We start from the raw sequence: 21,267 nt of genomic DNA, 5'->3' as shown, positions 1-21,267 counted from the left end.
CAGTGGCTCCATGAGGGGAAGGCTGAGCAGGAGAGGAAGTGAAGACGAAGGGCCTGAGCTCTGGCCTGCCCTCCCCTCAGCCCAGGAAGGGTGATGGAAAAGGAAAACAAGTGAGCAAGCAGCCCTTCACGCCTTAACACTAATCCCACCTCCCCTGCCCTCCTCCCCACACCAGGGCCAGGGCCCATGGTTGCATGGGCCCGGCCTGGGTGTTTTCCAGTATTTGTAAGCATTTCAGCAGAACAATAAAGCATTTGGAGTATGTAAGTGTTTGGTGGGGGGGGGGCGGCAGGTTGTGCATGAGGCTGGGATATTTTCAATAGCAGGGCTAATATTACACTTGTAATGTTGTTAATGCAGTATTGCCACCTTAGTAAAGGCTCTAGGAGGGACCCAGACCCTAACCCATGGCCACTGTGAATAGAGGACTGGCTGGGGATAGGAAGGGCGTAGGGTCTTCAGGGATGGAGGAGGAAGGATGAAGAGGCAGGAGAGGGTAGAGACTCATGCAGAGGTTTAATGAAGCAGGAACTAGAGCCAGATGAGGAGTGAAGGTGGGTGGGGCAGTGCTATCACTGTTACCATGGCAGGAGGCTGAGCAGGAGGGCTGCAGCCAGGCAGTGGGGTTCCCGGAGAGCTGGCCAGGCCCCCGAGGTCAGCCGGTCACCATAGCGGTCCAGGAGCATCAGAACCACTCCATTGGTCCAGCCAAATCCCTCCTAGAGAGAGATGTATGTCTGGTGTGCCAGGATCTCAGGGGATCAAGCCCTTTGGGAGTCTGGGGTCTATCCAGGAGCCCTGGCCCACTAACCCCAGGAGTGCCAAGGAGCACTAGTCAGATGAGGCTCCACATGGACCTACCAACAGGAAACTGATGCTCAGAGAGGGCAAGTCATGGTCAGCAGAGCCCCAGAATTCTCTGTGAGAAATTCACCCTGGCCCACTCACCTGAACTTCATACTCCCCTCCTCCTCCCGGTTGTCCACCATTGCTGATGTCATACTGGGGACAAGAGGACGGTCTACACGTCAGGCAGTATCCCACACCACCACCACCACCACCACCACCCTAGCCCTATAGGGAAAGCAGGGAATTGGACCCCCCTTGGGAAAACCCTATGGCCTGCAGCTCTAGCCCTTGCAGTGCCCAAGAATGTCCACTGGGTGCCACCACCCTCCCTGGTTTCTTGTTGGCCCTGGGCTTTCCAAAGCCTGACACTTCCCCATCTCATAACACAGAGGGGACTGGGCACAGGGCAGCTTACCTTCTCGTACATGGCAGACTTTTTGGAGTAGGCATCAAAGTTAGTTCGGATCCAATTCTGGGCCAGCTGGAAAGCCACTTCCTGGGTCCTGAGTGAAGGCGACTTGGCCAGACCTAGACACCCACCCACCCCAGGTGAGACCTTGAATTTCCAGAGCCCGCACCCCAGGGGGAGCAGAGGAGGGAGAGGTCCTAGACCTTCAGACCTTCCTGGAACTGTGGGCCAAACCTGCTCTTAATCCAGAGCTGATTCTACTGGACGGGTGGGAGTAGATATGAATGTTTGCTGAGTGAGGCCTGACTGAGAGCTCACAGGAGCAAGAGAAGTAGAGAAAGTGGACCCCAAAACCTTTGTTCGCACCTCCCCAGTACCAGAGAGAAGACACACCCTCTACATTCAGGGAGGCAGGCCTCGGAATGGACCCCTCATCCCTCCCTACCTCTGATGACCAGGTCCTGCAGCGGGGCCCAGGCATTGGGGAAGTCCCACTGTTGGCCTGTGTTTCGGAGAGAGGTCGGGATCCCATACTTGTAGTTCAGGATCTGGCTGTCCTACAAGGTTCCAGACATTACTATGTCTGTGGGTGAGCCTAGAGGGGGAGCCAGGATGCTGGGCCATCCAGGAAACCCCATGACTTTTTCCTGGCCCGTCTGTTCTTGGCTCACAGCTGCCCCCTCGTGGCTCTAGTGGGACCCACAGGCTAGTGAAGGGCATAGAGCAGGAAGGCATGGCTGGCTGCCACTACCCAGGGTCAAGGAAGGAGCAGACAGTCTTGCCTCTTGTGTCCCAGACCCCTCCCTTGCTGTCCATACCTCCAAATATTTCAGAGCCTTGTCCGCAACTGCAGGGTCAGAGAAGCAGCCGGCCCAGAGAGGAGTGAGGTTGGATGGGTAAAACTCTGGGTTCTTCTTCGCATTCTCAAGGTCATAGTCGAACCAGACACCTTTCTCCTCGTCCCACAGCATGGCCTTCAGGGCATCTAAGCGCTGTGCCCGCAAATTTCTGTACTTTGTAGCTTGGGAGTCATTCCCTGGGGCAGTACTGCCTTCAGATTGGAGCAACCAGGTCCCCTGCCCTTGAGTCTATGCCTTAGAGAGCTCTACTCCAGCCTCCTTTGGTTTGTGTTCCTCTCCAAGGGATGAAAAGTCCTAATGACTAAGGGGCATGCCTGTCTGGAGCCATCACATTCTAGGTATAACCATCACCTACTGCCATGAGTCAATTCCGATTCATAGTGACCCTATAGCACACAGGAGAACTGCCCCGTAGGGTTTTCAAGGTTGTGATCTTTACAGAAGCAGACTGCCATACTTTTTCCCAGCAGAGTAGTGGCTGGTGGGTTCAAACTGATGACCAAGTGTTTAACCACTGTGCTATCATCAAACCCAAAAAACCAAACTCGCTGTCGTCGAGTCAGATCCAACTCATAGCAACCCCTCCTTGGGTTTCCAAGGCTGTATCACTACAAAAGTAGATTGCCAAGTCTTCCTTCTGCGGAGTGGCTGGTGGGTTTGAACCACCAGCCTTCTGGTTAGCAGTAAAATGCCTTAGGCACTATGCTACCAGAGCTCCCATGCCACCATCAAAGACCCTGGAATTGCCTAAGCAAATGGCCCTGCATTGTTCTCGGGGCCTGTACTCGCTGGTGCCTGGCAAAGCATCCTGAGAGTACTGGCTGTGGGGATACCTCTAGTTTGAAGGGGTCAAGAGCAGCTACTTAGGGTTGGGGAGAGGTAGTGGAGGGAGCTTGGATGTGTGGCTAGGGTATACACTTATATGCCTTAGATCCACCCCACCCCCCTCAGTAAGGAAGAGAGGAGAGTGAGATGATAAGGGTGGGTTCTGTCTGTGCTCTTGCCTGGTACACATGTTAGTGCTGGGTGGCACTAGGGGAGAGAGTTTGAGCAGCCTGAAATCTGGAGGACCTTCACCTCAGGGTCCTACTTCCAGTTTGCCAAGGCTGAGACAGGAGCCCAAGCTCCACTAGCACCCACCCCCGCCTTTCCCCACCCTGGTTGCTCACCCAATCTGGAGTAGAAGTTGCTCATCAGTGCCTCTGCTTGGCACAGGAAGGCATTGAGGTCAACAGGCACCATTTTGCTGGTATGGATGGTGCTAAGCAAGCTGGGGTTTGAGCGTTTGGAGAGCCAGCGGGAAGAGAAGTCCCAGCCAGACTCGGCCCCAGCCTTTAGCTCAGCCCACAGAGCCTCCCGGTCACCTATGAACACAGAGCAGGTGCTCGGCCAGTCCTGGAAGCAGAGCCAGGCCTACCACCCATGGTAGATGCCCAGTCTCTGCCCTGAGGCCACTTGCACCTTGTTGCCACTCACCTTCTGGCAAGGTGTCCGCCAACTCTGCATCTTTGCTATAGGACTCTGGCCTGGAGAGGAGGGAGATGCAGCCTGGGTCAGGTGGGCCTGCAGCCCCTCTGTGTTCAAGCCCAGAGCCGTGCCCACTCAGCCGCTGAGAGCCATGCTGTCCAGGCCTCACAGTCCTGGATTTCTCTCCAGTATCAGAAGTTGGACTAAACCACTTGCCCTCCTTCCCAGGAACATCTTGATGCATAAACCAGAGTGTACAGACAAGATTGAGGGCAGGCCCAGTAGTTCCTCACCTGGGTCCCCCGTAAGGAACATAGTAGCGATTCAGGGTGTAGTTCTTTCCTCCAGAGCTCACGCTGATGCTCCTGTTCTCAGCCCAGAAGTTCAGTTCCAAATCCAGAGTCCCAATGTTCTCCCTGAAGTGAAGCCGGGCACTATCTCAGCCCAGGGCCATGCTCCAGCCCTGGGAGAGCACAGGAATCGCCCTTCCCTGACCCATGACCCTGAATGATGGGGCTGGGGGTGGGGCTGAGACCCACCTTAGGAAGGCAATGTCATTGGTGTAAGTCACATAGCGGTCCATCATGAGAGTCAGGAGTGGGGGCTGGCTCCGCTGCAGGTAGTACACACGCCCGCCATTGGGGATATGGCCATAGCTGCCGAGAAGGAGTTCTGCCATGATGACCTTTGCCCAGCTGCCAGAACCAAGGCTAGCTCCAAGCCCAGCACATCTACCTCTCTTCCCTCCTGACCCCCTCTTACGTTTTCACCAGGTCCAGGAAGTTCTGCAGCATGCCCTTCACCGTCTCAGGCATCTCTGAGAGGAGCAGGCCCTCCATCACCCAGTAGGAGTCCCTGGGGAAAGGGATAGCTCAGGCCTCACCAGAAGCCACCCTGTTCAGGACACCTCCAGGGTCTTCAGTTCCCCACATCACTTGACCCCAGAGGCTCCCAGGCCCCTGGTCCCTGTACTCACCAGTAGTAAAACTCAACAAAGCGCCCACCGGGCACAATGAAGGGCTGTTGGGAGTATATCAGAGAGAACTTCTCAGGGTGGCTGAGAACCTCTGGTTTCATCTGGAGTTGAGGAGAAAGGGCATGAGGGAATCCAGACTCGCCAGAGAGTGGAGTGAGGAGGAGATACGGGTTGGGCAGTGGAGCCAAAGGGCCTGGGCTTGTGTGTTGGGGGTACTACTGACTGGCCAGGGGGTTTGGACAAGGCCTGGGGCTGCTAGGAGCTCAGATCTCCTCACTTCCCACATGCCAACCTCTGGAGTGTAAACATTAGATATTGAATGCTAAATGAGAGGGTGTGTGTAACACCCCAGCCACTCAGCAGGCAGGTATTCAATAGCAACCACCATTATAACCATCCTGGTGAGCTGAGTAGGATTCCCTCCTGGTTCCCTTGGCCCTCCACTTCTCTGTTGTCACTACCTATCAGGCCCAGGACATCAACCCCCACTCACCCCCATTCTCTGGTCCAGATATGGACAAAACCCCAATCCTTTGCCTAGCTATGAAGGGACAGCAGAGGTGGGACCAAAGACCCTGCCATAGGGCTTCTGTGTGTTCCCATCACACATGTGTACGCATTTCCCACTTGTTTCTGTGTAGGGCAGAGGGTTGCTAGTAGGGGAAAGTTCAACTGGTCTCAGTTATTTTGAGGGGAACATGACACTGGGATCCCTAGGCTGTTCCTAAGGGCTGGGTGAGACAAGCATCCATGTGAATGAAGAGGCACTGAGTGCCACCTTACCAGCCCTCACCAGGGCACTGGGCCTGAGAGGGAGCCAGGCACCTACTTGCTGTGCAGGCTTGGGCAAATAGCTGCCCTCTCTGAGCTTCTGGATAAAGAGATAAACTACGTAACAGGCTGTGCCAAGAACAGAGGTTGGCCACAATCATGACAATTATTATTCATAAGACAAAGTCCCCTCCACGAGAAGCTCAGGGAAGATGGAGCCCAGCATTGGACTAAACAGTAAGCAGGTGGTGTAAGGGGCAGCAAGGAGCAGCCTGGATACACTGGGTTTGCCCAGGGCAGACTGGGGAAGGCTTCCAGGCAGAGGTGAGCCATTAGGAGCAGTTAGGGTGAGTATCTTCCCTTAGAAATTCTCTTTCTAGCGAGATTTTGAGTAGGGACCCAGGCAGGGGGGCTTGGGTGTTGTGTCCTCAGGAAAGGAAGTCCATCTGTGCTCTGGGGTCAGGCTTAGAGCCCTGCAGCCCTGCATTGACACCCCTCTCCAGGGCTCTCATCCTCAGCCAGGCCTGGGGGCAGGCCCAGGACTCCAGTACCTTTTTCCCCAGCTTCTTCCAGAGCTGGTGCAGCTGCCCTGCCCAGGCCTGCAGCTTGGCATCAGAGATCTTCTGTAGGAACTGGGGGCTGGAAGAGGGCCGGTCCCACAGGGTTCAGGGAGGCAGCCCTGCCCTAGGTGCCCATCTCCTCCTGCTCCCTGTTCAGGGCCTTACCTCTCTTTCCAGTCCCCAGGGGTCCAGGGCTGCAGCTCCTGCCCTACTGCCTGGAAGTGCTTTTCAACGAACTCCTGCAGCTGCTGCTGGGGGATGGTGGAGTTGTGCGCCTTGGCCAGTTCCTTAAAACTCTGCAGGACTTGGTCTGGAGAGCAGTGGGGGAGAGTCAGGGGGACCCTGAGTCAGAGGCCTGGCTTTGCCCCCTACCACCTTTGGGTGGAAAGTTGAGGAGAAGATGGGTCCCACTCCCTTACCTGGAGCCATGGACAGTGGCATGTCTACAAACTGCTTGTCATCCTGGAAGAGCCTGGCCATCTGAACTTGGTGTAGGAGGTCCCCATAGCAGTAAATCTGGCTGTAGGGATGGTCAGGGATGGGGATCATCAGGCCACCCCCGCCCCATTGGGCAAGATAAGAGGGTTAGAGTCTGGGCAGACTGGTCAGGGTGTGCTCCCTGTGGACTGGACAAAGGTGTATGTATTGGGAGGGATGTTGGAGGTGTAGTGATGCACAGGGCTGAGAGAACCTGTTCTGGTTACTTAGTGCCACTCTGACAAGAAATGACCACAAATGGGATGGCCTTAACAAACAGGAGTTTATTCTTTTTTTTGGGGGGGGGGGTTGAAACACATGCTTTTGTATTTTATTTTATTTTATTATTTTTTTTTTTAATTAGGATTTGGGTGAAGATTTACAGAGTAAATTCACCTTTCATACAGCAGTTCACATATACTTTGTCTCATGTCATTGACCAAAATTTACAATACAGCAGCTCCCCTCCCACTTCCTCCCCATAGTTACCTCCTCCCAGTGTCCATCCCTTCATACTCTTCTGCACCCTGAGCTATCTCCCTGTGCATAAGCAGCCCTTCCTTCTCCCATGATTGTTCTCTCCAGGGCGTATGTCTACTTGAGGTAAATGTTTAACTCACATGCCTGTACTTTGTTTGGCTGGAAACCACAATTGTGGGTTCAATTCCAGACCTGAAGGGCAGCTAGGGGCCATAGTCTCAGTGGTTACACCAGGCTCTATTGGACCAGCAAACCTGGTCCCCACCCTCTTCTTCTTTTTTTTTTGCCTCCAAATGATTTTGAGTTTTGTACCACATTGTTCTCTCTCTTTATGCAGGATCTCTTACATCCCTTCCAAGTGGATGGCAGTGGTAGCTGGGCACCATCTAGTTCTTCTGGTCTCATAGTTGTATAGGTTGCAGATCGGATGGTGTACCAGTCGCTAGGAGTGATTGTTTCCATTAATTTTGGGTTTCTTCTTTCTTCTTGACGAGGAGAGACCCGTTGTTGCATCTAGATGGCAGCTTCCTAGCTTTTAAGGTCCCAGTCACTACTCGCCAAAGTAGTAGGTGGAACAATGTTTTGTATAGTATGTTATGCCAATTGAGCTTGATGTCCCCTGCGACTATGGTCCCAAGCCCGCAGGATCAACTACTCGGTCCCTCTGGATAGCTGGCTCTGACCAAGAGGAGTTTATTCTTACAATTTGGAGGCCTTAAGTCCAAGTTCAAAGTGCCAGGCTTTAGGGGCTAGGTGAAAGCCCCTCAACCTTGGGGTCCAGCTCTGCCTCCTGCTCCCGGCCCACTGAAGCTAGAGACATTGCTTCACTCAGAGAGCTGCTGGCTGCTGAGGCTGAGAAGCCCCAAGGTTGACAAGTAAAAAGGCACAGTCCTGATGTTACCAAACCACATGGCAGGCCATTAAGTCCATTGTAAGTCCCAAGGTCAGCAGAGCATGGCAAGCAGCTGAGCAATGATATGGCTACATGCAGGGTCCAAGCGTGCCATAGGCTAGAGACCATTCCCAAGGCTTCTCCTTATATACAAGAAGCAGACCACATCCCAAAGGCAGCTACACAGCTGCTTATGGTAGATCCCACCATAGAGTTGATTGCCAGTCTCATCATGGGAAATAACTACCACCAGCTGCCCAGCCATTCAATCAGGCCCAGCCAAGTTGACACACAAACATAACTACCACAGAACCAGAAAGGTCTTTCCGTATGTTTAGAATTCAGCCTAAGAGTTGACAAAACAATTGATCACACAGTCTCTTGACAACGATGTCAAGATAATTGCTTAGGATGAAACTTATTAGTCCAGATGCATCTTTTTCTTTCCTATTCCATGCCTGATCATCAGCAAATTCTGTTAGGGCAACTTTTAAAATCCATCTCCTATTGAATCAGTTCTTACCACTCCCAGTGCTACCAACAGAGCCTACCCCTGACCCCCTCTTCTCGGCCTCCATGCCATCTGTCCCCACTCTTGTCCCAGCCACACTGGCCTTCTTCCTGGTCCTCAAAAGGCCAGTGCCTCAGGGCCTTTGCATTGTAGTTTCCCTGCCTGGACTTCCTTCCCCTTGATCTACATGGGGATGGTTCCTCCCACAGTTCTGCTCAAACATCACCTCCTTAAAGATACCTTCTCTCCTCATCTTGAAATATGCTCTGCTAACCCCCATGAGCTGTCTGCTCTTTTGCTAGTGCTCAGATCACCATATATCTTCTATTAGCAATTTTCTTGCTTATTACGTAACATCCTTGAAGGCAGGGACCTTTTTTTATGATCATTGCTGTACCCCAGGAAGCTGATGGACTGGTGGTAAAATGAAGAGTAGATGACGGGTGTCCTGTGGATCTGGCAGCCAGGACAGTGTCAGTTCCCTCTACTATTTGGAGGCAGAAACTGAGGTTCAGGAAAGTGGTATGACTTGCCCACAGTCACAAAGTATCAGGGTTAGGGCTTACCCACTGGTACTCTTGCCAGGCTCTTAGCCCTTCTCACGCCCGGGGTAGGGAAACCAGGCAGTAAATTTGCTAGAACAATCCTGAAAATAGCCCTGCTCAGTTCAAGCAGCAGTTCAGAAGCAGGAAGGGCAGGGTGGGCTCTGGCCGGTAGTGTCCTGGACCATCCATAGCAGCTGTACCTTTTCTCAGCTTCTCTTCCTTCTGAAGGGCTGAGCCCCAGAGCTTGAGAGCTCATCTCAGCCTTTCAGACCCAGCCCCTCCAACTCCATGATCCCTTACTCCCTACCTCTCACAAGGTGGGGGCAGAGCCTCCTGGCATCTTAGCCCCAGGCCCAGCAGAAGCAGCAGGCACAGGGTCCAGGTCTTCCCATGCATGGTGACCATGACTGTGACCGAACAAGCAAGCCCAAGTCCTTGGATAGCTGGGGCATGGCCTGGCTTGCCTGCCAACTCAGAGCAGCCAAAGTCCGGGCTTTGAGGCGTGGCCACTTGAGGGCCCCGTGCCTGGTCTTCACATGGCCGGCTGGCCCCTCCTGCTCTCTTGGCAAGAGGAGACCTCTCCCAAACCCCTCCAGCAGTAAGCACCAGTGAGCCCTGCCTGCCCTTGCTGCAATTCCTCTCTTCTTGTTCTCCAATTCAGCTGGCACCGCCTGCTTAGACCCTTCCATTGGAGACATGGGGCAGGAGGTGGATCTAGGAAGGGGGCACATGGCTGTGACCCAGATCTCAGATGCTTGAGTGCCCCCAAGACCACCAGATGAAGAAGTCACTCTTTTCCTTAACAATTTCAAAAAGAATGGCTTGAGTTTGTGCCTTCGGCTGTGGTATGAACCCCTGAGTTCTCATCTACAAGGAAATGGAGAATTTAGGACTTAACACATCTTTTTACCACCTCTGGTTTTCATGTCCTAACTCAGCTGAATTCTCAGTGAACTTTCCTGTCAATGGCTTCCTGGATATTGGTCTTCACTTCCTGAAAATCCTTTCGGCCATTCTCCAGTGGGAGGAATTCCTTGCTGACCACATATCCCTTAGGTCCAGTTTTATCTCCAAATCTTCTGTATTTCCCTCCCCCAACTCTAGCTCTCCAGTGAGTTTTTTTTTTTTTTTTTTTTAACTCTAGCTCTCAGCTAACAACCCTTAAATTCCTATTAAATATGTTCAGAACTGCTCACCTCTTGACTCCTCCCTAAACCGAGCTTGGTCTCCTTTTTTGCCATCCAAAATCCCTTTCGGGAGCTGGGTCAAAGAAAGGTCACTAGTCAGCAAAGTAGGCTCCATAGGGCAACATGGCACCCAGATGGGCTTCTCCCCATGACATCTCATAATCACCATTGATTAGGAAAGGGCCAGAATCCACTCCACCACAGGCACAGTAACTTATTGACCGTCATTTGCAGATAAGGAAACTGTTATCGGTTATTAGGTGACCTCAAGTCGGTTCCAGCTCGTAGTTACTGCACGAACAAGAGAACAAAACACTGCCCCATCCTGCCCCATCCTCCCAATTGTTGCTATGTTTGTGCCCATTGTTGCAGCCACTGTGTCAATCCATCTCATTGAGGGTCTTCCTCAATGACGTCCTTCTCCAGGGACTGGTCCTGCCTGTTAACATGTCCTAAGTAGGTTAAGAGGGAGTCTCCCCATCCTGGCTTCTTAGGAACATTCTAGCTGTACTGCTTCCAAGGCAGTACAGCTAGAATTGTTCTTCTGGCAGTCCAGGGTATATTCAACATCCTTTGCCAACACCCCAATTCAAATGCAGCAATTCTTCTTAGGTCTTTCTTAATCACTGTCCAGTTTTCACATGTACATGAGGTGATTAAAAATATCATGCTTTGGGTCAGGCATACTTTAGTACTCAAGGTGACATCTTTGCTTTTTAACACTTTATAGAGGTGTTTTGTAGTACATTTGCCCAATGTAATATGTCATTTTAGTTTTTGACTGTTGCTTCCATGGGTGTTGACCATGGATCCAAGTAAAATGAAATCTTTGACAAAGTCTCTATTTTCTCCATTTATCATGATATTGCTTATTGATCCAGTTGTGAGGATTGTTTTTTATTTTATGTGAAGGTGTAATCTATACTTAGGGCTCTAGTTTTTGATCTTCATCACTAAGTGTTTCAAGTCCTCTCTTCACTGTCAAAAAACAAGGCTGTGTCATCTGCATATCACAGGTAGTTAATGAGTCTTCCTCTAATCTTGATGCTGTGTTCCTTCTTCATATAGTCCAATTTATTGGATTATTTGCTCAGCATACAGATTGAGTAAGTATGGGGAAAGGATACCACACTGATGCACACCTTTCCTGATGTTAAACCATGCAGTATCCCCTTGTTCTGTTTGAACAACTGCCTCTTGGTCTATGTACTGGTTGAGCATGAGCACAATTAAGTGTTTTGGATTTCTAGTCTTCAACAAAAAAAAAAAAAGAAAGAAAACCAAACTCACTGCCATGGAGTAGATTCTGACTTATAGCGACCCCCATTGGGTTTCCAATGGAGGTAAATCTTTATGGAAGTGGATTGCCCCATCTTCCTTCTGCAGAGTAGCTGGTGGGTTTGAATTGCCAAACTTCTGACTAGCAGTCAAATGCCTCAGGCACTGCGCCACCAGAGTTCCTTATTCTTCAAAGAGTTACCCATAATTTGTTATGATCCACACAGTCAAGTGCCTTTGCATAGTCAATAAAACACAGGTAAATATCTTTCTAGTATTCTCTGCTTTCAGGCAACATCCATCTGGCGTCACCAATGATATCCTTCATTCCACATCCTCTTCTGAATCTTAACCTGAATTTCTAGCAGCTCCTGCCTATGTACTGCTGCAGCTATTGTTGAATTATTTTCAGAGAAAATTTTACTTGCATGGGATATTAATGATGTTGTTTGATAATTTCCACATTCTGTTGGATCATCTTTTTTTTGGAATGGGCACAAATGTGGATCTCTTCCAGTCAGTTGACCAGGAATTGTCTTCCAAATTTCTTGGCATAAATGAGTGAATACCTCCAGTGTTGCAGCCATCTGTTGAAACATCTCAATGGCTGTCCTGTCAATTCCTGGAGCCTTGTTTTTCATCTTCATTGTAGATTGGATTTCTTCCTTCAGTACCATCAGTTCTTGATCATATATACTATCTCTTGAAATCATTGAATGTTGTCTGATCCTTTTTGGTTCAGTGACTGTTTATTCCTTCCATTTTCTTCTGATGCTTCTGTGTTGTTCAGTTTTTGCCCATAGAATCCTTCAATATTGTAACTCGAACCTTGAACTTTTCTTCAGTTCTTTCAGCTTGAGAAATGTGGAGTATGTTCTTCCCTTTTGGTTTTCTAACTCCAGATCTTTGCACATTGATTGGCCCTGGTGAGAGTTGAGGAGGGGACAGAGGCCAAGCTCATGAGGAGAGCAGTTTCCCCTTGACGCAGTAATTTCTTTTGACAGTTCTGTGGGGGCAGGCATGTAAGATATTGCCCCATTTAACAGATGAGGAAGCTGAGTTCAGAGAGGCTGATGTTCTTAGACTTGAAGAAAGTGAAATTTGTAAGAGGCCACCACAGGTTCATTGAGACCAAGTCCCTCATTTTACAGAGAACCATAAGGCTACAGAGGAGGGACTCAGCAGTAGAGGTATGGGAGAGCTTCTGGGATAGAGGAGGAGCTGGCAGGGGAAGGTGTGCTGGACCACCATGGGGTTACTCCATTGCAGTGGGGCCACCAATCTGCTCACTTCAGCACTGCCCCTCCTCCCAGGGCAGGGCCCAGAGCAAGACTTAAATCATAACCAGACTCACTGTCATCAAGTCAATTCTGACTCATAGAGAGTTCCATTGGGTTTCAAAGGCTGTAAATCTTTTTTTTCTATTTTTTTAATTGTGATTTGGGTGAAAATTGACAAAGCAAATTCGCTTTCCATACAGCAGTTCACATACACTTTGTCTCGAAGGCTATAAATTTTAACAGAAGGAAACTGCTTCATCTTTCTCCTGCAGGGAAGCTGGCGGGTTTGAACCACTGACCTTTTGGTTAGCAGGCTTAAGCATTACACAACTAGAGAAAGACTGCCCTCAAAAAAACAAACCCACTGCCACTGAGTTGATTCTAACTCATAGTGACCCCCATTGGGTTTCCAGTGGAGGTAAATCTTTATGGAAGTAGATTGCCCCATCTTCCTTCTGCAGAGGAGCTGGTGGATTTGAATCGCCCACCTTCTGGTTAGTAGTCAAATGCCTTAGGCACTGCACCACTAGAACTCCTTAGGGCAAGACTAGAAAGCCTTAATCTCCCCTCCCCTACTCCTTTGCCCAAACCACTGCCCTTTGTGGATTAACACATCTTTTTCTAGCCCCTCAGTTACCTGAAAGATGGGTGAGCCACAGCAGTGCACACAGAGGTGAGGACTACTGAGCGCTCTCAGACTTTGCATGTTTCTTCATTTCTGCAGATGGCAGCAATTTTTGCAGGGAGGGTGTGGAGGGTGCAGCTGGGCCAGGCACTAACCTGCTGCAGCTGCCTGGGGCAGCTGGCCTCAGGTTCACCTAGGCTGGCAGCCTCTTGTTCTCACCTCAACCACCAGTGCTTTCACTCTTCCCCTGGGAACAAAGCCTGGGGGCAAGGGCTCTGGCCACACCCAGACGACCCTGCCTCTCATGGAGTTCCTCTGCCACAGCCCAACAGACTTGCCTGATTCCCAGCAGCATTCAGATGCAACCAGGTGACACCAACTCAAACCATACACCCTTCCTCCCCACAATGATTGATGGGATTAGCCATGTTTGTAAATTTCTATGAGAGATGTTGCAAATCAGAAGTGGAACCCAGGAGACCTAGACTGAAGATTTGACTAAACCACTGACAAGGCTGTGTGCCCTTGGGCAAGTCACCAAACCATTCAGGGCTTTTATACATAAATTGATGGCTTTGCTCAAGATCAGGAGTTGCAAACTCAAATTCTGTTACATCAATGAATAAAACAAGGGTATAAGGGAAACCACAGTGCAAAGGGAATAAAAGTGGTGGGACCCCAGGCTTGGGGAGAGGTGGAGACTAGGGTGATCTGAAAGTGTATTCCTGCCTAACAAGTGTCTCTGAGTTTCTTATTTGTCAGATCTCCTGATATTTCCAAGGAAGGTGGAAATCCACATTTCTATGTGTACTTTTCCAATTTTATAACACTGTCTCAAACAGTGTTTTGCACTGTCTGCAAATCCAAGAGTGATTCTTGTGCATTGGAGGAGTGACTGGGAAGAGCTGTGTCTCTACTTATGGGCTTTGTGGACAGGGAGTCTCGTGTTCTCCCCTAGAGTTCAGGGTCCCCTCGAACAAGAGCTCAGCCTGAACAGTGTGACTCTCAGTAATCTGGTGCCCCTTCAAACTGATAGGGAATCCCTGGGTGGTACAAATAGTTAACATACTCAGCTGCTAATAGGAAGGGTGTTGGTTCAAATCGACCCAGAGATGATGCTTCAGAAGAAAGGCCTGGCAATCTACTTCTGAAGAATCAGCCATTGAAAACCTTATGGAGCACAGTTGAATTCCAACACACCCAGTGTCAGGGTGTCATGAGTCAGAGACGACTCTACAGCAATTGGGGCCTTGGTTAAACTGCTATACTATGTATATATGTAGAGATCTCTTACAAATCAAAAAGAAAACCAACTCTGTCACACTTAGACAAAAAAAAAAAAAAAAATCCACAGAATAAAATAGTCAGTTAACATAATGTTCTGTTTGTTTTCCTCTGGAGCTTGGTCTCCACCCAAAAGGACACAGTTTCTTCTTCTTTCTTTTTTTATTTTTTTTTTAAGGACACAGCTCCTTGGTGTTGGTCAGTGAATCTGTACCCTGACCCTTCTTGGATGTCTTCACTCCAGTCTCACCACTTAGCTGGGCTGCACAGTCTTTCTGGGTACATTTACATCAGTGATGTTCCTGTTACCTAGTGCCACTCTGACAAGAATATACCACAAATGGGATGGCCTTAACAAACAGGAGTTTATTCTTACAATTTGGAGGCTTTAAGTCAAGTTCAAATACCAGGCTCTAAGGGCTGGGTGAAAACCCCTCAATCTTGGGGTCCAGTTCTGCCTCCTGCTCCCGGCCCACTGAAGCTAGAGGCTTTTCTTCACTCAGACAGCTGCTGGCTGCTGAGGCTGAGAAGCTCCAAGGTTGACAAGTAAAAAGGCACAGTCTTGATGTTACCAAACCATACGGCAGGCCATTAATTCAAGTCCATTGTAAGTTCCAAGGCCGGCAGAGCATGGCAGGCTGCTCAACAAAGATAGGGCTACATGCAGGGTTCAAGGTGCCATAAGCTAGAAACCATTCCCAAGGCTTCTCTTATATACAGGAAGCAGACCACATCCCAAAGGCAGCTACTCAGCTGCTTGTGGTAGATCCCACCATGGAGTTGATTGCCATTCTCATCATGGGGAATAACTACCACCAGCTGCCCAGCCATTCAACCAGGCCCAGCCAAATTGACACACAAACATAATTACCATAAGTGGGAAGCATTGAACACATGAAAATATTTATTAGGCTTTGATTTTGAGGTAAAGTTGTAGGCTGTGGTGGGGAGTAGGGGTGAGAATGGGTGCAGGGGATACAGCTCAGCTTTGTCTTAGTCTTGAGTATTTCACCACTGGTCCCAAACTTTCACCGCACTCAGCAACTCTTGACCCTCCATTCTTAAAAGGCAGTTGGGGGAGTTTCATTGCCCTCACCCCAAAGTATTTCTTTGAGGAAGTATTATTCTGAGGGTAGCTTAGAAAAGAGTGGGTTTCCCAGGCTCCCTTGCAGCTAGGACTGGCCAAGCTCCCAGTTTTGGCAAATGAGTTGTGTAAGAAGTCACTGGAAGAGGCTTCTGGGAAAGCCTTTTAAAAGGGGAACAATTCAGCTGGCTTTGCTTTTTGCCCTGTGCCCTTCCCCCTCCTTCCTGCCTTGAGTACAGACAAGATTCTTGGAACTGCAGAAGCCACTGCAACCACGAGGCAGTAAACCTGAGGCTGAAACTACATGCATAAGTTAGCAGAGCAGAACAATGGAAAGAGACTGGGTCCTGCATGGTATCTTTGAGTCACTTCAGCCCTGGATGCCTGCTAGATGAGAAAAACAAACCCTTTAGTTGTTTAAGCCACCCATTTTCAGATTTCTTTTACTTACCATCAGTAACCAGTAAGTTATGGAGTTGATTCTGACTCATGGTGACTCCATGTGTGTCAGAGAAGAACTTTGCTCTATAGGATTTTCAATGGCTAATCTTTTGGAAGTAGATTGTTAGGTCTTTCTTCCCCATTGCCTCTGGATGAACTTGAACCTCTGGCCTTTTCATTAGCAGCCAAATGCATTAGTCATTTGTGCCACCCAAAGACTCCCCTTACGAATGAATGACATTTTGGTTAGCAGCCAGAGCACTTAACCACTGCACCACCACCATTAGTCAGATATGCTATATGTATTTTCAGAGAGAGAGACTTCCTACACAACAATATGAAACAAAGAGACAACCCTATAGGAAAATAATTAAAAACAACTCAACTAGGTACTTCACAGAAGAAGATATGGTCAGTAAACAGACTTAAAAAAAAAAAAGCACACGATCTCATTAAAAATTTGGGAAATGAGTATTAAAACCACAACAAATGATATCACTTACCTCCAGATTAGCAACACAATTCAGAAATCCGATAATACAGGTGTTGACAAGGACGTGGAGGGAAGAGAGTTCTCAAATGCTGCTGGCAGCAGTGTAATTTGGTACAATTACTTTGGAAAATAATTGGACATTTAAAAAAAATTAAATTTGAGTTGGAGTTTACCCTTTGGAAAACAGTTCAACCTTTTTTAATAAGTTGAAGACAATCCTTCCCTATGATACAACAATTTGACTCCTGGGTTTATACCCTAAAAACTCTACATGTGTACACCCAGGATACCTGTTACATGAGTATCCACAGCAATGTCATGTATAATTGCAAATATTGGAAACAAACGCCCATGGATATGGACATCTTATATTATGGCAGAGCAATGGAAATGAACAGACTAAAGCTACATGTAGTTACATGGATGAATCTTACAGATATAGACTATGAGTTCATTCACCTCAAATTCAAACCAGGCAAAGGGATGCATATGTGGACTATAAATGGAGACGTTCCACAAGTGGAGCAAATATATTGGTCTCAGACAGGGGTGGATGGAAGAAGTGGAGTCTTGGGAATTCCTCGTAAAATAGGAGGAGCTTCTAGCAGGTGATGCTGAGCACCCACACTGACTACCTTCCTCACAGCCTTGTCAGTGGAAGCCAGTTCCAGACCCCCCCCCACACACCTCTCTTATCTTTTGTGCAAACAGCTCCTGGAAGCAGTGAGGTCAAGATGGTAAATAACCGCCCACTGAAAAATAACACTTCCAGCTTCCGGGGTGCTGGCAATGTTCTATTTTATGACCTGATTACAAAATACTTGCTTTGCAATTATATGTTAAAACGCCTATGGTGTTAGAGGGAGCACAGTCCGCAAGACCACCCTCAGGTTTGATAACCTGCTGGAAGGGCTCACAGAACTGACTTCAAGCTGTTGTGCTCACATATTTGCTTATTACAGGGAAAGGATACCGATTAAAACAAACCGAGGGAAGAGAAGCATGGGGCAGAGACTGGGAAAGTTCCAGATGCAACTTCCGGTTGTCCTCTCCTGGTGGGCTTTTCACAGGAACAATGGATGACAACAGGCATAGAGTATTGCCAACCAGGGAAGCTCCTCTAAGTCTTACTGTCCAGAGTTTTTATTGGGGTTCCATCATGTAGGTACCCTTGACCATCCACGTGGCTGAGCTCAGTCTCCAGCCCCTCTGGAGGTTGAGCCATCATCACATGACCCAGTGACCCAAAGCCCCCATCCTAAATCACATTGCTAGACTATCTGGTGCAGCCAGCCCTGTTCTACACAGACATTCCTATAAGGTGTGATTTGCCATGGGCTTAAAGATCACTTCTCAGAAGCAAAGAGCAAAGACTTCTTTTTGGCTAAGATTCTTCACTAGATACTGCCATATATACTTGACATACTCTCCTACATTATGCTTTCAAAACAAAATAATTATTAAAAAAAAAAAAAATTCATTCACCTGCTTGGTTTTGTACCACTTGGCCAGGAGGGGACAAGGCAGTGAGACTGGACTGGGGCCTGGAGAGCAGGGCTCAGGCTGAGGAGCCAGCATGTGTTACAGCCTCCAGAGGCAGAGCAGGAGGGTGGGGCTGGGCTTCGCCTACGCAGAGGAACTCTAGCGTGAAGCTGTATTGAGCTCATGCTCTTAGAATAGCTGTACACCTGCAGATAACCTGTTTCTGTTGTGGTGAGAAGTTAAGAAATAAATAAGTGTAAAGGCAGGCAAAGAACAAGGTCATCTGTAACATGCCAGTGCTTCAGGGCTGTGAAACTACTATGTCTCACACCTCCCACTCACTTTCCTCAATCAGTGCTGTGGCTACAGGAATTCAGGGGCCCAAGAAGCACCTGTGTTGAGCCACAGAACCCAGGAATCTGCAAGCCTGGGAGGCCCAGGCTCACCATGAGTGCAGCTCTCACAGAAGGCTCTACTTGGAATCCTGGTTCTGCCACATATGATCTCCATGGCCACAGGCAAGTCATTTTACCCCTCTGGGCCTTAGTTTCCTCATTTGCAAAGCAGGGATAAGAATATCTTTCTTCCAGGATTGTCATATGAATGAGAGATGATGTATTTTAGGAACACAGAGAGTCAACTAAGGGTGGCACCTGTTTTGTTAGTGGGACGAGACACCCAGCTGACTCCACGTCAGCAGCTTGAGGAGGACTGTTTCCCTGTGCAGGCCTTGAATCACACAGCCAGTTGCCATCAAGTGGATTCCAACACATGGGGACCCCACTTGTGTCAGAGTAGAGCTGTGCTCCAGAGAGTTTATTTTTCCTTTTAAAAACTGCTTTATTAACTTCACAATATATAATGAGCATGTTTCCAGGCAACAGGTAAAACTCTCCTGCTGACAGAAACTCACAAACTGGGTCAAAAACACATCAATTAGAAGCTGGTAATAGAGGACCCATCAGAAACAAGCAATATTGAAAGGTTTACAATAAAGGTACTCCCCACACATGTAAATTTAGGATCTCAGGGAAAACATCAGGATTCATGGCAAAAGGCAAAACTCATCATGACGGTCATGGTAAGGAGAGTCAGTGCCAGCTGCCCGCAAACTGATTCAATTGCTTTCCCCTCACTTCTCCATCAGCTCTCTCATCTCCTCCCCAGTCCTTCCACAATCTCTTCCCTCATCCTTGCCTGTGGTTCTCCAAGCCTCTGAATGTCCCATCTAACCATGGGCTGGTTAACTCAGAGTAGCCTCTAATTTCCTCTCAAACAAATAGCCTCTAACTTCCTCTCAAACAAACTCACTACTGCCGAGTTGATTCTGACTCATATTGACCCCCCCCCCATTGGGTTTCTAAAGCTGTAAATCTTTATGAAAGCAAAGTACCTCATCTATCTTTCACAGAGCGGCTGGTGGATTCGAATCACTGGTTAGCAGCCAAATGCCTTAAGCACTACACCACCAGAGCTCTTTACAACCTCCTCTGGGCACACAGCATTTACCACATCCCAAAGGGAATGCCAAGGGCTCTCCTTCATTAGAGTCTTGTTCCTTTTTGCCCTTTGCTTCATTTTCCTGGAGGGCATTTTCCGTGCTGAGATTTTCCCCCCACTTTTTCCTCTTTGGACTCCATTCCTGCTGGGCCTATCCTGGCAGTCTCCTCCTCCTCTTCCTCCTGAGCCAGGTGTAGCACCACGACCCTCAGACCAGCTACGCTTTGCCTGGCCCAATGCCAGCCCACCTTGTGCTGGGCACCGGGGAGCTGACACCCAGAGGTGAGTCATGGCTGCACTGAAGCATGCATTGCTCTTCTCCCGAGGGTTTTCAAGGACTAATTTTTCCGAAGGAGATCTCCAAGTATTTCTTCTGAGGCACTTCTGAGTAGACTTGAGCCTCAGCCTTTTGGTTGGGAGCCGAGCACATGAACTTTTCACACCACTCAGGGACTCCTTGGATCACATATTCATCTGACAAAAATTCCAGAGGGCTCCAGAGAAAGTTCGTTTAAGGTATTGTCAGAGTCTTTCCTGCTCTGAACCTGGTACGACTTAAATCTGTGGCCTGAGGTAGTGGGGGACCACCTAGGCATTAATTCCTTGTTTGCAAGCCAAGAATAACTCGAGTGGTCAAAATAAGCCTCAAAGCAGCAAAATATGACATTGCTTGTCTTGTGAGGCCTTGTCAAAGTCTGAATGGAGTCCAAACTATCCTGTTGGCTCAATCATTTGCATGAGAACAAAGAGAAAGCAGATAGACTGCTCCAAGGAGGCCTGACCACTGATACCTTCAGCTTAGCTGAGGGGAATGGAGACCTTTATCAGACACAACAGTGGGGCAAACCATGACTGTCTCAGATTGAGATGGAAGATGAGGAGGTGGGGCTCTCAGCTATTCATCATGGAATATCAGGGAGCTATCAGGCGATGCCTTGTCTAGGGAAACAAATGCCAGACACCCAGACCTTTCATCAGCACTTTTGTGTTTAAAACCCAGCGAGATGCTCCTGGAAGCCAACCTGCAGTGCAGCTAAGACAATGTATAACTGCCAACACTTCCAGATCTCCCTGTAAAAGATAACCCTTACCAGCGATAGTAGCCCCTGAGAGGCAGTTTGAGATTGTTGTAGGAAAATAAGGTCCTTACCCCCGTCACAAAGGGCCAGTGATCACAGCAAGTTGCAGCGGGAAAGCAAAAGGTTTGTTGAGTATCGATACCCAAGGAGACAGAGAGAATCACTTCTCTAAAATGTCTGTCTCCCCAAGCAAAGGGGTGCACATGATTCTATAGGGAAATGGGAAGGGGGATGAGGAGCCCTTGGACTACCAGAAATGTCTGTGTTCTTCTCTTCCTTGGTTACTCCAGACTCAGCATCCCTCTCCCCAGGGTCGTCTTGCTTCATAGGTTATGGTTCTCAGCCAAAACCAGTCGTGGGAGAGGGTTATGCTTAGAAGAGTATATAATTGCAAACAACACATCTAAAGAGCTCAATGTTCATAAAGAGGATGGTTTATTTACCTAAAAGAAAGCAAAAGGGAGGGAAAAATAGAAAGTTACTCATTATGATCAATGTCTACTTTAATCATGCATTTCTCAAAGCATTTCTCAAGCTGAAAGAACTGAAGAAAAAATTCAAGCCTCAAGTTGCAATATTGAAAGATTCTATGGGCCATATCAGGGATACAGGTGAGGAGAGACAACTCAGGGATGCCCAAAGAAGCAGGCCAGAAGAGCAGGAGAAAGGGGATTAAAAGCCAGGAAGCCAGACAGGAACAGTCAGCCACAGGGACCCAGGTGGGGGTGATACGAGAG

General features: G+C 48.7%; 1 protein-coding gene and 1 pseudogene across 1 annotated transcript; both read right to left on the bottom strand.

The window, feature by feature from the left end:
* Positions 1-578: 578 nt before the first annotated feature.
* Positions 579-9,193, bottom strand: TREH (trehalase). The gene is made up of 15 exons (XM_007936457.1): positions 9,105-9,193; positions 6,312-6,412; positions 6,058-6,202; positions 5,884-5,971; positions 4,562-4,662; positions 4,348-4,440; positions 4,125-4,241; positions 3,879-4,001; positions 3,595-3,644; positions 3,288-3,482; positions 2,077-2,294; positions 1,704-1,815; positions 1,265-1,377; positions 949-1,002; positions 579-719 (listed from the first exon to the last, which is right to left on the bottom strand). The coding sequence occupies exons 1-15, from the start codon at positions 9,191-9,193 to the stop codon at positions 579-581; spliced, it is 1,740 nt and encodes a 579-aa protein (XP_007934648.1).
* Positions 9,194-19,083: 9,890 nt separating this feature from the next.
* LOC122149618 overlaps positions 19,084-21,267 on the bottom strand; it is a 51,957-nt pseudogene continuing 49,773 nt past the window's right edge.

The sequence above is a fragment of the Orycteropus afer genome, unplaced genomic scaffold, assembly GCF_000298275.1.
Source record: "Orycteropus afer afer isolate SDZICR_OR568_19922 unplaced genomic scaffold, OryAfe1.0 scaffold00036, whole genome shotgun sequence".
In the NCBI taxonomy this organism is placed as follows: Eukaryota; Metazoa; Chordata; class Mammalia; order Tubulidentata; family Orycteropodidae; genus Orycteropus; species Orycteropus afer.
This window is presented reverse-complemented; position numbering and strand designations above follow the sequence as displayed.

Excerpts from the sequence above, each read along its gene's own strand:
- TREH (XM_007936457.1), bottom strand. The coding sequence starts at position 9,193 with ATGCATGGGAAGACCTGGACCCTGTGCCTGCTGCTTCTGCTGGGCCTG. Across the intron at positions 2,295-3,287 it reads CAACTTCTACTCCAGATTGG|GGAATGACTCCCAAGCTACA; the intron begins GTGAGCAACCAG and ends GTACTGCCCCAG. Across the intron at positions 1,378-1,703 it reads GCAGGACCTGGTCATCAGAG|GTCTGGCCAAGTCGCCTTCA; the intron begins GTAGGGAGGGAT and ends GTGGGTGTCTAG.